The sequence below is a fragment of the Pundamilia nyererei genome, unplaced genomic scaffold (genome assembly GCF_000239375.1).
Source record: "Pundamilia nyererei isolate P.nyererei 1_Seehausen unplaced genomic scaffold, PunNye1.0 scaffold00156, whole genome shotgun sequence".
NCBI lineage: Eukaryota > Metazoa > Chordata > Actinopteri > Cichliformes > Cichlidae > Pundamilia > Pundamilia nyererei.
The window spans coordinates 174,209-191,263 of NW_005187557.1; the positions used below are offsets into that span (position 1 = coordinate 174,209).

Genomic DNA, 17,055 nt, shown 5'->3' on the forward strand with positions numbered 1-17,055 from the left:
CTATCGCAATAGTTTAATTTTTCTATTGAGAAAAAGTTAATTCGCAATATATATCGTTATATCGCCCAGCTCTACTCTAAATACATATAAAACTGAGACAAAGATGAGTTACTTCACACTGGTCTATGGAGGACAATGTGCCCAATGGTGGCTTCAAAGCACCTCTGATGTGTGACTCTTTAGTCTTGTAGCCCTTTTTCTTTAAAGATCAACATGACTGCTAACACTGTGTATATGCACCTATCTGCTGTGGATCCCGCAGGTCAAAGAAGTTCAGGAAACACTGGTAACCCATCTGCTTATCTGTGGAGAACATGATGATGTTGCCGCTGAAGTCGAAGCCGCACGTTCGAACAGCAGAGTTGGTGTTGAGCAGAGCCAGCTGTTTACCTGTGGACGACACACTGTGGGCTTTATGACACTGTAGAAGAAGCTACTTCCGGTTAGAGATTGTCTCATACCCGAGTGGTTCAGACGATGCTGCAAATATGGCATTAAAGTGGATACATTATGTTTTTCCCTTTTCTCTTATACACCGTCAAAATGGTCGATGCTTTTATTAAACTCAGACAAAATTTAAAATGACAAGTAATCCCCACAAAATCCTCAGTTTTTTTTTCTACCCATGGCTCTATATGTCATTGAAAACTTAGGCTGTGAGCACAGAAGCCCCACCCACCAATCAGCCAATCAGAATATAGTTACACTTAACATGAAAGGAGCTAAAACAGCCAGACTGAGAGAGAAGATCAACTGAGGGAGCAGAGCAAAGCCCAGTATACCACACATGAAGATTAGTTTGAAATCATGCAAAGCTAGTGAAAGAAAAATGATTAACTTGTTTTCAACCTACCGGTCTCACAGTCCCACAACCGACAGCTGTTATCTGCTGATCCTGTTAGCACATTTTTAGTGTCCCCTGAGAGAAGACAAGTTAAGGATCCAAACATGCGTATCCTCAGCACAGACACTATCACAGGATTACAAACTCATCCCAGAAAGTTTGCTCTGTTCATCTCGATGTCACATATCTAAGACCACCTCAGCTCATGTTTTTACGATGAACATAATTACTTTAGTTGAATTTCCTTACCCGGATGATCCAGCATGCACGATCGATACATTACAATCTCAAACTACATCCGTTTGCTACAAAAAAAAAAAACTTTTCCAAGCATTTTTTCCAGAAAAATAAGGATACAGTCACAGTCCACACACCACACAGCTCCTGTGTGTCCGTTGTAGGTACCAAGCCTCTCGCCATTGACCGAGTACCATACGTTAGTTACCTGTAGAGAGAGATGATCAACGAGTTGGCCAGCTGCAAACAAACTAACAAACAATGGATGAGTGAGCTTGGCTATTATGAACCCACCGTGTCTTTAGCTACAGAGAACAACAAGTCTCCTTCTCTGTTGTACTTGATCTGAGTGATGGACCTCTCGTGGCCCTGGAGCAGGATCGGTTTCTGTGAACAACACAAACATTGATTTTAGATCAGCAGGTCGCCCTGTTTCAAAGGGGAAACAATGCGCAGGGCTCTACGATGACGAAACAACTATTAACGTTGAAATGCTTAGCAAAACAGCGAACGAGAGAAAATGGCAAAGAAGAAAACGGGAAAGCAGCTTTCCACTTGTAGCAACCACCACAGGCCGGCGAAACCTCTTTTAGCTACACCCAGCTAACACTAGCTCAAATATAAGCTGTCGCTGGCTAATTTTCGAGCTAAGCTAACGGTAGCGCCAGCAGTTACGCTAGCTAAGCTGGAGGCGATCCTGGTATCAACAAACCGCTTCATTCGAAAACAAATATTAGCATCAGGAACCATTTACCAAGGAGCACACTAACCATTTTTGTCAGCTAAGTGTCGGCAGCAAGTCCAGTATTGTCGCCGTTCCTCCCGTTGAAAGAGAAATGATGAACACTCGTGTTTCATGCACCGGAGCCGCGGCGGAAGAGGAAATGTTCTTCTTCTCTTGGCGGATGGGGAAATCGCATTCGAGCGCATTACCGCCACCTTCTGATTAGGAGAGTAGAGTAAAGCTTAATAGTTACTATAGTAGTTAAAAAGAAAATCCCCCAAATCTCTAGTCTGTTTATCTTTTTTGAACCCAATTATTCCAACATATTTGTTGAGGCTCCAGTCTGATTAAATTCGTTTTCACCCATAGTCAAAGGAGCTTGCAAAGAAAAGCGTCTGGACTTCTTTAAGTTGCTTGAAGACGTTTCACCTCTCATTCGAGAAGCTTCTTCAGTTCAGTGAAACGTCTTCAAGCAACTTAAAGAAGTCCAGACGCTTTTCTTTGCAAGCTCCTTTGACTATGATGACCTGGATGACTGAGAACCTTCACAGACATATTTTCACCCATACTATAAACAGCGTATATATTGCTACAGATAATTGTAATTTATAACAGTATATCATTTTAACTTATTTCCACATGTATAATTTTCCCTTTGCCTTTTCCTCAATTTTACATTTATTTGAATGTAAAAACACATAAAACCAGTATCATATATATGTATCAGGTCACATTTCACTGCGTGTTATACCTGTATAACCATGCATGTGACAAATAAAGAATCTTGAATAATAATTCAATACCAAGTCCAATAATTTGTAGATGCAGGCGGGGGAAATGATCATTAGGTGAAAAATAATAAATAAATAAATTAATTAATAAACCTATCAGGGACTTAGCAAAAAAGTGTAGGTGTGTTATTTTTTTGTAGTATCTACTATAGAAATTCATGTTATTGTTTTTTAACTTTGCAGCAAAAAACTCAGCAATTTTCTGAAAATAATATAAAAATCTCCTGTTTTATAATACAGGTCAGTCTCAGCAATGAGCTAACAGAACGGTTTTTTTCTGCAGCGCGTTCATTTCTTACAGTTTAAACCCAAAGAGTTTTGTTGACAGATTACCCTACTACAGTAACATTTGTCTACCATGCAAGACCTGAGATGTACTATTTAAATTGCACATCATTTCCTTATAATTAGATAACTCTGGGATTAAACATTTAATTCAACTTCTTTTCCCGCTTATAGTATGGGGAGCTTTACTGGGCTGGCCCCTTAAAGCTCAAATTGGGCCATACATGGTCAATGACATAAAACATCTTTGACATCCCTGATCTTAAAGGTCTGAAAGTCCAGGGACTTCTGACACTCTAAAATTCGGCACAGTATCGAAAAATGTCTGGAATTCCTGAACAGTTAATGCGGCATTTTTGGAAAACCACCTCGACTTAAAATCCACCGTGGTGCTGTAACTGAGGCAAAATTACACACATACTCAAAACACAAGCATCACTGACCAAATATTTATAGAAGCATCAGATAAAAGCTTGAGTCTAGAAGGTCAAAGCTAAGTCAGTTCTTTTATTTAACAAGAAACAAAATATACAGAGCCAGAGAAAAGTACTGCAAAAGACCAAAAAAACCAACAAAAACAGAAAGATCTTTGGTTCCTTCTTATGGTGAGTGAACCTCTCAGTCCACTGTGAGACAGGAATGAATCTGTCCTACGGGACAATGGAAGAGATTAGGTTTGTCATTGCGATATCAGATGAAAATGAGTCGTCACTCTGTTCCCAGTGCTACATATTATGTAGTACACAAGAATGTCAGAAGACACGTGTTCAATGGTCCATTAAGAGGCGGTCTAACTTTTCCATCTGTATTCACATCGGCTCAGTCGGTGCATCTTTCAAGAGATTCACAACATTACACTCAACATCGAAACAATCCGGTGTAGCTCAAGTGTGGGCCAAAAGGAAAAACAAATCTATATGTGTGTGTGTTCCTCTGTGAGATGTCATGTGTGGTAGAGCACATCCATGCAGGACAGTGGATATAATAAAAATACATTCTCAGCTGAGTGCTTGTCAGATCAGACTGCCATAGAATAAAACCAAGACACGAGCGTTGCATAGAGGTCTTTGAACATTCAACTGGGAAAAACTGAAAGTACTTCTATCACACACACTCACCATACACACACCAGACAACCATGGAGTTTAAAGAGGTCATTACTGCAGAGTGACAAACCCGTACAAAATTAGCAAAAAGCAACTGACGTCATAAAACTAAAACTCTTTAGCAATGCTCTAAATTAATGGAAGTATAGCGTGCTCTGCCAGATTTCCACATTTCAATGACAGATTCATCTTCCAACAATGCAGACGGACCAAAAGTTCAGGAATGCAAGATATCGGAATATTGACAAGTAAAATGATTGGTCGATCAGTGGCTGATATTTATCTGATGTCACATCAGTAATGTGCTGCCTTAATTTTCAAAAATAACATGCTTAAGTGCCATAAAATTGTCATTTTAAACATCAGTATGACGCTTTAATAAGTGGGACTCAAATTTCAGGACAGGACTAAAAATGATTTTCTGTTTTTATGAATTGAACCTGCTAAAATTATTGTGCCTGATGCTGCTGTTAAGACTTCACTTGAAAGAAACACATACCGGTAATGTGAGTTTTAGGATAAACACTGACAATCAGCGGGCAAACTGAAGCAGACTAACTGGACACACACACACACACACACACACTCTCTGACTCTTTACACCATAAAGCAGGTTGGCTTCACCTTACAGCAGTGTTGCTGTTGTTGCCGGGCCGATTGGACCGGAGGTGAAGGAAAACAGCACAACACAGAGGCGGTCGGTGGAATTACATGCACACTAGTAATGAGGTTAATACGGACATATATTTTGGGATTGTCAGCTAATAAAATAATATTTATTAATTGTCAAAAAAACATGATGAGATCTGAAGATGATGCGACAAAAACCTCTGGGCCTGAAAAATGTGAACACACAAAGTGCCAGAAACTGCAATTCCTCCAGTGGCCACTTGAGGCCTGCTTCAATAGTCCATCCCCAAAGCCTTAAACTTTATTTAAAACGTTTCCAGCCTGGGAAAACAAATCCCTTCATAACACCACCATGATAACCTGTTATCCATGTGAATCAATGCCTGCCCTGACCGACACAGGGAGCTAGAGTAGTTAATTGCTGTTTGCTAGGTCAGCTAATTCTGAGCTGAACAGCTCCACTATGTCTGTGCTGCTGGGACCTTCTGGAAGATTTTATTAAATGAAATTAGTTTGTAATCTAGCTTGAAATTCTACTATTTTATTCTGTTGCAGGCATGTGTGCCTTCGGTTCGCACCCCTACAATTTATGAATGCAACCAAGCTAATTAGCATTAGCTGTTAATTTAATATTTCCACATGCTTGTACAAAGATGAAAAGTCACTTCTGACTTTGAAAATCCAACACAGTCATGGCAAAAACACTAAATTTGAGGCTTTTAAATGTGACTTAGAAACCAAAGGGTGATGCCACTGTGGCCACCATTTACATACAGTCTAAGAGCAATATTAAGGCCCTGGAGGTTATTTCAAATACGTTATTATAATCAATATGTTAAATATGGATAATGCTTTTAAAAGAGATGTTTCTGGAACTCTCATGGTGTGATTTAAAGCAGGAAATAAATTTACTCAGAGTATTGAGTACAGGAGTACATGTGAGTTCAGAAACGGAAAGGAAGAATATGGCAAACTTCAAAACAAGGGGAACAAACTCGAGAGTTAGAAATGAAGAGTCAGAATAATAAACACTTGCTCTGGATCTTAGTAAATAGAATGAACAAAGTGATGTAGTTAATGTAAATTTATTCATACGAGCTTTATATATACTTTTACTTTGCTAAAAATGCTTTGATAATTTGTATATACACAAATTTAGATGTGTTAATATGACTACATGGCATAGTTTATGTTGTTATGGTGGTCCTTTATGTCATCCTTGGTTTCTGTTCTTTGATCATTTTTACACATGTTGACATTAATATGTAGATAATAACTTGTAAATATGATCACTATCCTTTCACTATAGTTATTTCTGAAAGTATTGTAATAATATTAACTTGCGTGGCTGATTAGTTGCTTCCTGTAGATGAACACACTCGATAGATGCTAATAAAAACCATGAAAACCAAATTATTGCAGAAAATTGCATTATACATTCACGGTAACTGTGTGATAGTGTGCATGTAATTACACCAGCAGACTGTTTTGCAGAAGATTCTGGGAGATTACAACTAAACCCTTCTGTCAAACGCTGATCTGGTATTCTGGCCTCGTACATAAAGGTGTGACTTTGCAGTTTGCTTCGGTCCCAGTGTTTAACATGGGCTCCATCCAGCAGAGGAGTAGTGGGTTGCAGGCTGGTGGCTTATCTGTGGGTGGTTTGAAGAACGTGTGAGCAGTGCTGCTTCATTCCTGTGCCTGGACAGGCTGAGTGTTTGCCTCTTCCAGCAGGGTGTCTGTGTCCAGCTGCGGCTCACAGGGGCAGGAGTGGGAGCAAGAAGAGGTGGAGGCGGTGGTGGTGTCAGGGGCAGGGCAGGTGCCAGGCTCCAGCAGAGAGTCTGTAGGTGGTGGAGAGGGGGAGTCAGTCCCTGGGTTGGAGGTGGGGGCTCCCTCTGTGCCGCCGCTGAGGCTCTGGACCTTCTTGTTCAGCTCATTCCGTTCGACTTTGAGCGCCCGCCGGAGCTTCTCCAGCCGCTGGACTTTTCCCTGAAGTGCCTCAAACTCACGATCCCGAACGGCTTTCTGTGAATATAAACACACACACACACACACACACACACACACACACACACACACACACACACACACACACACACACACACAATTACAGCAACTGTGCTGTCAGCTTTTTAGCCATCTGTGCATTGAAAAACAGAAGATTCCACTTTCAGCTGTAAGGAAGCTGAAACATTGTCATGTTGTCACAGAAAAGATTCCCATTAGTGAGGTTTTTGGCTTCTTGTATCCATAAAACGAGTAAGCATGGATCTGTTTAACACCCTAAGAGAGACCCAAAGGCAGTGACATCGTTAGGACTCTGGACTGAGCCACCTGTGATGTCATAACCTTGCTGCAAAACAAGACTTGCAGGTTATTCTACTGTTCATGTGCAAAGTCACCAAACTTTTGGTTTGACTGGAGATTTGATGCATCCACTTCCTACACACACACTTGCTTAAAAAATAATGAATAGAATCACAAATGAAAATAAACACTGCAGCCATAATAAACTGTCTACGTAAGATTCTACTGTCTAGAACCGTGGCTTGAAATTTTAAGGTTAGGTTACAAATGTGATAGTCTGTGAACCAAATGTGATGTCAACGAAGCCTGTAACCATTTATACTGCAGCTTCATGCCAATTTCACTGCAGTCTTATCATAAAGTATAAAAAACCCCCACTAGAATACAAATAAAGGAGGTAAATCGACAACAAAGCTCAGCTCAGCTATTGTAGCATCACTTTTAGCACACGCCTCTGTTCACAAGGGTAAACAGGTTGAGCATAGAAGGGCCAATAATCCTTGTTCTGCTCTGCAGCTCAAAATAGTGGCACATACTCCACTATTTATGTGGCATCCTAAAATAAACTAGCTGCAGGTTAATTTGGGGTTTGCCCTTCATCTTGTTAGACAGTTAGCAGCGACTGCCCCTTCAAAATAAAAGCAAGGATGTTGTCCGCTAGTATACTAGTGGGGCTGTTCTCTAAGACAGCTGAAAAGATATACAGATTTTTAAATAGCTACACCAGGGGTGTCAAACTCAAATACACAGTGGGCCAAAATTCAAAACTGGAACAAAGTCGTGGGCTAACATTAATATTTATTGGGGGGAAAAAAAAAATCTTCCTCCAGATTTAAGAATGAATCTCTTCTTATGAACTCAAACAAGTTTTGCTGAAAAACTAAATATGGAACAAGCAAAGCTTAATACTAAACAATATATATATTAGCTGTATAATACCAGTAGGCCAGCTCTAATAATAATTTGGTATGGCTTCGCGGGCCAAATGTAATTAGGCTGCGGGCCAAATTTGGCCCACGGGCCAGAGTTTGACACCTATGAGCTACACTATTCAAACACTGGTTTACAGCTTCTTAACAGCAGATGTGGACACAATAAGCTCAAACCAGCTTTACCTCCTCGGCCATCTCCAGCAAGGCCTTGTTGCTGCTCTCCCACCTGGAGCGATACATGGCCGTCTCCTTCTCGAGCTTTTTGATCTTTTTAGTCATCTGTAAGCACAAAGCGAACAAGACTGTCACCACAGCCAATAACCACGGAGACGTTTCATTCTTACACCTTCAAGATAGTGGAGTCGCCTCACCTTCTCCATCTCCTGCTTGAAAGTGGTGAAGACCTCATTGCTCTTGGACAAGGTGGTCTGAAACTCTTCAAACTTCTCCGTGTACAGTGATAACTAGTGAGGGAAAACAACAACAACATTATTTAAATGTTAAAGTCATTCCCGAGTTCAGCTGGAAAATCTGAAAGGCTGATGGGAAACCTGCTGCTTGAGGTGAACTTCCTGCTGCTTCATGAGCTCACACATCCTCTGGGATTCTACTGCTTCTTTTAACAGCTGTGGAGGGAGAAAACAAAGCCGTTAGAGATTGATTGTTGCATGTGTAGATTCAGTCTTGTGCTTGGACTGTGTATTTATTTTAAAAAGAAAAGGATAATTACAAAGTCTTTCTCTCTGTCATGGCGGTCCTCAGACTCCTTGAGCAGCTCCTGGGCCTGGTGCAGTTTTGCATCCACCAGCTGCTGCTGCAGGTCTTTGTGCTTCACCACTTTCTCTATGTGCTTTTGGGATTACAAGGTCAGACAGGCGAGAGTTTCAAATAACTGAGGACTCACTGGTGGCGCTTTAACCAAGCGGGTGAAGGAAAACACTGCCTACTCACTTCTTCGCGGAGTTTGTACTGTTCATACAGTTTCTTCAGCTTCTCGGCGAGCTCTGCGTTCTCCTGTCGAAGGCTGGCGTTCCTCTCGTCGTGCTGCTGCATCTGAGCCTGGATGTCGTTCAGCGTCACCTGGAAATGAGAAGTCACCTCCTTCCTTTTCTCCTCCTCCAGCCGGGTTCTTTGCATTCCTTCGTCCTGCGGAGACACGATGATGATAATGACAACGAGTGCTTTTTTTTATGTGATCGTCAGCTTTACCCTCCAAACTGTTTTCGCTTCATCAGTAAAATAAGACTAAATTTAAGGAGTCTCTGTGCATGTGCGTTGTGTATACATGTAACAGATAGAGGACAGGGTCTGTTTTTGTACCTTGAGTGTGCGGTTGTGTCTCTGCAGTTCCCTGCACAGACTCTCCAGCTTGCTGCGAGCCAGGATGGCCTTGCTGTGTTCGTTCCTCAGGTTGTCTTTCTCCTGGACCAGCTGGTTCTGCTTCTTCTGCAGCGCCCTCATCTGCTTCTGGGTGTTTCGGTGCTCTTCCAACTGTAAAACACACACATGCTCTTTCAGGTGTGACACCACCAAACTAACATTTATATCTTTTTATGCAGGACGCTGCCTTGCTTTCCTATAAGACACGACAGGACAAACTTGCCTTACACACTTTCAAATGTAAGAATAGTGCACGCAAACAATATGATGCTTGGGTTGTTTTTTTTGTCCTTAGAGGCAGACTGGAAATTTTACAGCAGTTAAAATGTTGCTGTTAATATGTTTTGAAGTATTTGTGATCGTTAACATAATAACAAAGACGTTTACAGCCAAAGCTACAAACTTCAGAAGAACTACTCACCAGTTCAGCATACTTCTTACAGAGGCCTGCGAGCTTCTCCTCGGGGGTGCTCAGTGTGTTTAGAGTCTGCATGAGAAGTGTGATCTCCTTCCCTGCTCACAACAAAGGCAAATAAAAACATCAGGATGGAACCTCGCCCACCTCACACAAATGTTAGCAGCTTTTTAAACTACTACAAACTGATGGATTTTGGATGGACATTTTTGAGAGATAGGCCAATTTACAGAAGGCAGTGTAAGATACTTATTTGTAGAGGTAGCAGTAGTGAGGCGGAATGCACATGTGCACACATGCATGAATGAAGAAGCAGCAGCAAATCCTGCATACGTTTGGTCTGCAGTAGGGGTGGGCGATAAACGATATAAGATAGAAACGATATAAATTTGGCCAACGACAGAGATTTTGACTATACCGCTCTATCGCGATAGCGCATGTTGATGATGTCATCAAGCTGCGACTGTTTTGGTCGAAAGCATCGCAGCGGCTAAAACCATTATCATCTGCAAATTATGCCGGACGACAGTCATAGCAAAGAGATGAAGCACTTTTGAAATATGGGGAAATCCAAAAACTGCGCTTCCTCCACTTCCGTAACATTGATTCATTAATGTTGAATTCTCTCGCAGCTGTTCTAGTCCCATGTTGTTGCAGTATATTAATAACTAACCTCGTATTGTGGATGAATAATATCAATTGTTCTCCTGACTGAAGTTTGACCCGTGTATAGCATCCTGCTATGCGATTGCATTTGTCCCTGACCACCAGAATCCCTCACGTTAACTTTTATCGAGTGGAAAAAAAAAGTTGGTGTTCATCCTCCAGCTTCACTGTGCTAATGTTATGCTAACATAGCTGTGTCGCTAGCAATCACATAGCACAACATTATATACCAGGTAGTCCAACTTCAGTAACCCTGCAAACGCCACTGCTGTTTAGTTTTCTGTCTTCATTTATGTTGGAAGTGGTAGCAGAGCTGTACGTTTTAATTAGTTTAAATCTCTCGGTCAGAACTTGGTATGAAATGTTTAGGTGGAAACTAGCGAGCTAACTTCCTGTTAACTTATAACTCTGTTAAATTTAATAAATTCTGTTTTCATGGATGTAAAACTTAATTGTTACACCCGATAAAGCAGCAACGCTGATGATTTAACTAAAGATGAAAGAATTTAGACCGTTTTTAACTCTTAATGCTCGTTTGACTTTGGGACCTGAAGCGGACGGAGTTTTGGACCCAGATTACTCCGCGAAGCTCCTCACTACGGCAGCCGTAATGCTCTGACAATCCATCAAGCAGTGCGGCTTACCAAAGTTGTACTAAAACATATCGCCCAGCCCTAGTCTGCAGCACTGCTATTTTAAAAGAGTAGACAAGTAGGCCACAGATGTATTACAGGCAGCACTTTTACAGTGAGCCGAGCAATTTGCGGTGTTTCATGGTTTTAGTCACATTTCAAAAAACTGCAGAGAGCACAAGCTCAGCAGTGAACACACACAGAGCTCTGTGCCACAAATCCACTTATTTTTCTAACTTTCCTTAGATATAGAATCTTTCACTTAACACACTGAAGCATCTTTAAAAATTAATCTTTTAATGTGACTCAGACAGACCTGACGCAAACGTGACAAACAAGAATGTCTGACTCCCACGTTATGTCGTTCAGGTACTACTAAGTGCAACTCGAGATTCTGCTACTCGCAGCTGTCTGAGAGTCACATTATTTTCTTTTATCTTTAATAAACATCTGTTACAGGCTGTATTTCAGATCATGTTGAGTCTGCTTCTCTTTGACCTGAAATGTATGCCGTTATTGAAAAGATACACAAAATCTACTCGTTTTATATCGCCTGATTTGCATTTCTGGACTGTGCTGGTGATTACCGAAACAAAATGGTTTTGTGTGCAGTCATAAATTTGCATTTTCAGTAGATTACTCACAATCTTTCCACTTGTGCAGCGCGCTCACACTAATTTCTCCCACTTATTCCTATAAATCTGGCCAAAACACTGAACACACTTCCCCCTCTTACCTAGACCCTTCACTTTTTTCTTCTCGTGAGTTTTCTTCTGCTGCTTTCCCACACCGCTGTCACCACCGTTGACTTTGCTTTCCTCTGGCTTGTCATCTTCCCTCTCATTGGTCAGGCCATTGAGCTCTGGGCTGTGTGACTGGCCGTTAGCTAAGTCGCTGGCATCGTCTGAAATGCTTTCCCGACAGTAGGTGCTAAGGATGTCCTCCAGCTGCCGGCTCAGCTCCTCTGCCATGTCACACTGAGACAATGGAGCCTCTGCAATTACACAGAATGGAGGGAAAAAAATGACTCTAGCTGCTTTTCTTCTTCTGAAGTCAAATATGTTGCATTTTGGGTTTTCAGTTCATAATAATTAAAAAAACAAATAAATAATACAATGTAGAATTAAACAGTTACAGTGAGAGAAATATGAAGCTCACTTGCTACAAGACCGTGTTGGAAATGATACTCCTTAAAAAAAACAAAAAACACCCAGATTATCAGATCAGCAACAGTTTAGAAGTTTTATTTACAATATCTTGAAAATAAATGAGAATCTTTAATTGATTTGTGACTTTGAGATGCTTTTAGGCACCGTCCTCAACCATGATGCACATCTGAAGGCCTGTGACTGGCGTTATCATCATCACAGATGATCACATGGTCAGCATTTCTACTTCCTAACTGTCACTTTGGCCGTGCTGGATCTCACTTAGCAAATTAAAGGCTTAAGAATAAGAAAAATGAAACAACAACAGAGAGCAAACTATTCTAAGCAGTGTAGAGTCAAACATTAGTGGTGCCAGCATTATAATATGGAGCTGGAACCTGCTATTAGTAAATTCTCCTAACACTGCTTATGATGCTTGCATGGCACTGAAACTGATGCAGACACTTCATAGCTGGAGTTTGACAACTGAGATGCAGAAAATGAAAGAGGCACTGAGCTTTTTGATTGTATACTTTATCATACTGCTGTTAAATGCTGAATGCTGTTGTTTTTCGCAGCAGTATTTTAATTTATCAGTGAGGGGATAACTTTCTCTCAGTATAAAAAATAATTATCCTAGCATCAATGTAAGGACAATATAAGACTGCTGAAACTATTGGAATGGACATGAAGGAATGTACAAAGAAGAGGGAAAACTTCCCTGAAAAAAAATTGACCACAGCAACAAGCGAGGACCCAGGAGGCACTGCATGTGAAACACTGGGACAAGGCCCTAATAATAATAATAATAATAATAATAATAATAATAATAATGTGTATGTGTTAGTCCCCATAGGGAAATAGTTCCTCTGCATTTAACCCATTCACCCAGTGAAGCAGTGGGCAGCCACCAATGCAGCGCCCGGGGGGCAGTGTGTAGGGACGGTACCTTGCTCAGGGGTACCTCAGGGTAGCCGTTCAATGGAGTTGAACCCCCGACCTTCCGATCATGGGGCCACCACTCTACCTACTGAGCTATCCCTGCCCTATGTTAATTAACAAATATTGCATCAGCACCAGCATAAATGCACTTACATAGGTTACATCTTGGGCTCTACAAAGTTTCCCCACAGAAGTCTACAGCAGGCTGTAGAGTACAACCCCCCCACAGGTTGTAGTGGGAAGGACACACTAACTAAAGCACTGGATCACATGTTGCTATTAGCAAGCTTCCTTGCTTCAAATCAGAATAAGAACCATCACGACCAACTGCCAGGCCAATTAGGTAGACAGCAGATGAGTAATTTGCAAAAAGAGAAAGATTTTAGCGCAGGAATTTATAAACTATACCGGACAACTGAAAAAAATGTGTCCTCCTGCCTCCTCCTTTCACAGGGAATAAACAGGTACATGCACCCTTCGGGTTGGCAGGTTAATCAATGATATAGAGAAAAAAGCTCTACTCCTACATCTTGGTTGCTTGGTAGACATACGCATGCACAACTGGGAAACAAGATGATAAACTTGAGTCACAATGACTGATGATAGGAAGGTTTTAGCCTACTATATAATCTAGTATAGCTGGGATTGACATGAATTCACAGTTTACCTCCCCCCGCCCCCTCCTCGCCCTGTGGAGGTGTATCCGTCTGTGGTGTCTGTGGTTCAGACTCTTTGGGGCTGTTGCTTTCCAAGCTGTCCTTTGCAGCTGCAGGTGACTCTGTCCCTGCTGCTGCTGCTGCTGCTGCGGGTGGAGCATTCTCCGCAGCCTGAGTGGTGGACTCTTCGGTATCTTGTTTTTTCATCTCTCGTTACCTGTTACAAGGAGAAAAACCTGCCATGGTTAGCTCAGAGGGATGGAAATAATAACAGCAAGTAGACTTATTTATTGAGCAACACTTAACCGTCAGCGCAAATGAGTCATAGAACATTAAACGTAATAAAGTTTCTCTTTTCTAGCCTAATAAAGCCTCGGCTGTATGGGGACACAAACAAAGTGGCAGCAGCTGAACCACAAGCGAAATAAACCTATAGTTACTCCTGCTAAGCTATGCTCCTTCGCAGTGCAGTAACGTTTCTTGATGGACTTGTTTTTAAGTTTTGGTTTTAAGACAGGCTCCGCACGATTGGTTTGGTGAAACCTGAACTTTAGCCTGGAAATTCATTTACATTTCTATCCTCCAAACATTAAAGAGTAACTTTTTCTAGCTGCTTTCTTTTCTACCGTGCCCTGTCCCCATTAGCTTTCACTTTGCGTTAGCTAGCACAAGCCGCCAGAAGCAGCTAAACTAGCTTACACAACTGCCAGGTAGCCGCTGTGAGCTCGTATATATCAGGCACAAACTACTGAAACAAAAAGACACACTACATGGCTACCTGCTTATAAATGATACATGTTGTTTGTCGGTAGTATACAACTGTTTACCTTTAGAGTCAAGGAGGAAATTGCTAATGTGTCTGTAGGTTTCCTTAACAGCGTGAGACAGAAAAAAAAACTCACTTCCGGTAATAACTTTGGGGTCTTCTTCTTCTTTGAGGTTTATTGACGCTTGGCAAACAACTGGTTGGTGCTTTACCGCCACACGCTGATTGGGAGGTGGATTACAACGTTACAAAGCAGCCCGTCAGTCAAATTAACTAATGCTGAAATTAATGCTTTATATGTGGCGTGATAAAACACTTACTGATAACTTTTTAATTGTATCTTTTTGAGCTTTTCAATAAATTGAGTTATTTCTTCCTATTACTTATTGTTTTCTCCTATCCACAGTTGTAACTCTTGCCTGTTTTATGTTTCCCTATTTTAAAACGTGCACGTCAGGGGTGTCAAACATAAGGTGCAGGATTAGCCAGACAAAGACCCACTGGGTGCATTTGGAAAATGTGACAAAAGACGTGAATTTTTGGACTTATAAATATAAATTAAGATGTTTCGCAGCTTTACTTACTGATAAAGATCTTCCCCATGGCTATTCCAACTACAGCAAATTAGTTAAATAACAGGTAAACAATTACATAACAGAAAAGTTCGTTGTTGTTCTCACTATTGACTATAGAATTTTTTTTTTTTTTTACAAAGGGTCCACAAAAAAGGAAATATTCTGTGAATTACCAACTTTCTGGACCATCTGAGCTACAACTGATGTTTTTGTAATTTTATACATTTACCTGTTATAATTTAAGCCCAAAGAGTCATACTGAAAGATTGGTTACAGTAGCATCTCTTTATTGCGGAAAAACTAAATAGTAAACACTACACACTAAATAGTAGTTTTATATATAAAATAAAGAAATGAACTGTTTTAAAAGTATCTTTAAATTCATTATAACCAATCCAGACTTTTTTGGTCCCAGTGTTTGCCACTCTCTTTGGAAAATACATTTTAATGTAACTTTGCCAAAAACTAATTGCAGCTTCTACCTGTCAATAGGAATGTCCTATCGGGCTCAAAATGACTTGATGTCATAAGCCAGCATATCATTGTAAACCAACTTTATTGAAAGTTGCTTGGGGATTAAACACCACTGTGTACTATTTGTGAGTAACAGACAGACTGAACTTAGATCAAAATTCACCATATATTAATAGATTTGTTTAATCATTTCCCACCCAGTTTTTATAATAAAACCCCAGCAGCTGGGGTCGGCAACCTGCGGCTCCGGAGCGCACGCGAATCTTTAGTCCGTATAGTGCGGCTCTGCGTGGTTTGGGAAAATAAATTATAAGTATTTAGCTGAAGTGTATTTTATTTATGTTAGTTCTTTTTTAACTTGTAGTTCTAAATTGGAAGATTATTGTGATATTGAAATATAAAAATAAAATTATATTCTATTATTTTTGTCATCGCTCAAAATAAGCATCACACTCGCGGAAGCTGGTGTACCCGCTGAACGCCGTGCATTCGGATCCACATTATGTCAGCAGCTCCATCGTGAACTATGTTAAAAACAAACACCGCTCACGCCTCACAGCCAGTAGCGGTTTTAGATACGGGCGACACGGGCGGTTGCCCAGGGCAGCATCGTGGTGGTGGGCATCGGCAAAAAAAATTAAATAAAATGCTCGTACTCATGCTGCCCCGACGTCAGCCAGCGCATATTGGGAATGGCATAGGCACCGATCGGTTTTCTATCGCCCATTTGCTGGGAGTAAGGGCGCCCTTCGTTTGCGAGGTGCGCCTGCTGCTTGCGGCGCAGAGAGGAGAGGGCAGGGCGGCGGGGGATTCTCTGACCGGCTGGAGTGGCATCTAAAAACCAACTCGCAAAATAAAACAAAATAAAAACAAACCAACAAACACGAAAACACCAGACATTATAATACAGACTTATAATTTGCACCGATGTTTGCCAGAGGGAGTGTTCGCCCAGGGCGCCAAACAGGCTAGGGCCGCCACTGCTCACAGATGACAGCTTACAGTCCTGCCTAAAGATGAAAGTGACTTCGTACAGCCCCGATTTGCAGACGCTGTGCGCTGAGGTTTAGGAGCAGAAGTCCCATTGTAAACATACCACGGCAGACCCACTGCTTTTTAGCATCTCTTTATTGACCACTTTTTACACACAGTTGCTGTATGCATACAGTCGGCTGTAGCTTTTCAGCTCACAGCCCGACACATACCAACTACAGCATAGGCTGTATCCCAATTCAGGGTATGCAGCCTTAAAGTACGCATTTCAAGGCCGATTACGTCACAGCGGCGCGCCGAATGCTGTCCCAATTCAAAGGCTGCTCGAAATGCGGCCCTGAAATGCGTCCTTCATTTTCCTGAATTTTAAGGCGGTGCCAGTGTAGACTTCGTGGTCCCATATATCCCACAATTCATAGCGCGGCAGTCGGTGTGGAGACGGCAGAAGCGGAGCGGCCGAAGAGTAAACTGTGAAAAGTAAGTACTGAATATTATGTCACGTATTTATGTGCAAATGTTTAATAACGAAGAACGTTAAACATTCCTGTTGGC

General features: G+C 41.3%; 2 protein-coding genes across 3 annotated transcripts in view; both read right to left on the minus strand.

Annotated features, from left to right (window-relative positions):
• eif3i (eukaryotic translation initiation factor 3, subunit I) overlaps positions 1 to 2,016 on the minus strand; it is a 4,921-nt gene extending 2,905 nt beyond the window's left edge. The window contains exons 1-5 of the mRNA XM_005745229.2: positions 1,852 to 2,016; positions 1,376 to 1,468; positions 1,202 to 1,289; positions 854 to 919; positions 241 to 390 (exon numbers count right to left, since the gene is read on the minus strand). Coding sequence (XP_005745286.1) covers positions 241 to 390; positions 854 to 919; positions 1,202 to 1,289; positions 1,376 to 1,468; positions 1,852 to 1,854 — 400 coding nt within the window. The 5' untranslated portion in view covers positions 1,855 to 2,016. The remainder of the gene's footprint in view (positions 1 to 240; positions 391 to 853; positions 920 to 1,201; positions 1,290 to 1,375; positions 1,469 to 1,851) is intronic.
• Positions 2,017 to 3,379: 1,363 nt separating this feature from the next.
• On the minus strand, positions 3,380 to 14,598 carry txlna (taxilin alpha). 2 transcript variants are annotated; one of them, XM_005745230.2, is made up of 11 exons: positions 14,523 to 14,598; positions 13,707 to 13,912; positions 11,686 to 11,943; positions 9,658 to 9,749; positions 9,177 to 9,347; positions 8,808 to 9,002; positions 8,587 to 8,706; positions 8,408 to 8,482; positions 8,228 to 8,320; positions 8,040 to 8,135; positions 3,380 to 6,642 (listed from the first exon to the last, which is right to left on the minus strand). In XM_005745230.2, exons 2-11 carry the CDS (start codon positions 13,900 to 13,902, stop codon positions 6,307 to 6,309), a joined length of 1,632 nt encoding a protein of 543 aa, XP_005745287.1. In that variant the 5' UTR covers positions 13,903 to 13,912; positions 14,523 to 14,598; the 3' UTR covers positions 3,380 to 6,306. The 2 variants fall into 2 exon arrangements, with proteins under 2 accessions (XP_005745287.1, XP_005745288.1); XM_005745231.2 differs by lacking the exon at positions 14,523 to 14,598 and adding an exon at positions 14,002 to 14,065.
• Between the last annotated feature and the right edge of the window lie 2,457 nt (positions 14,599 to 17,055).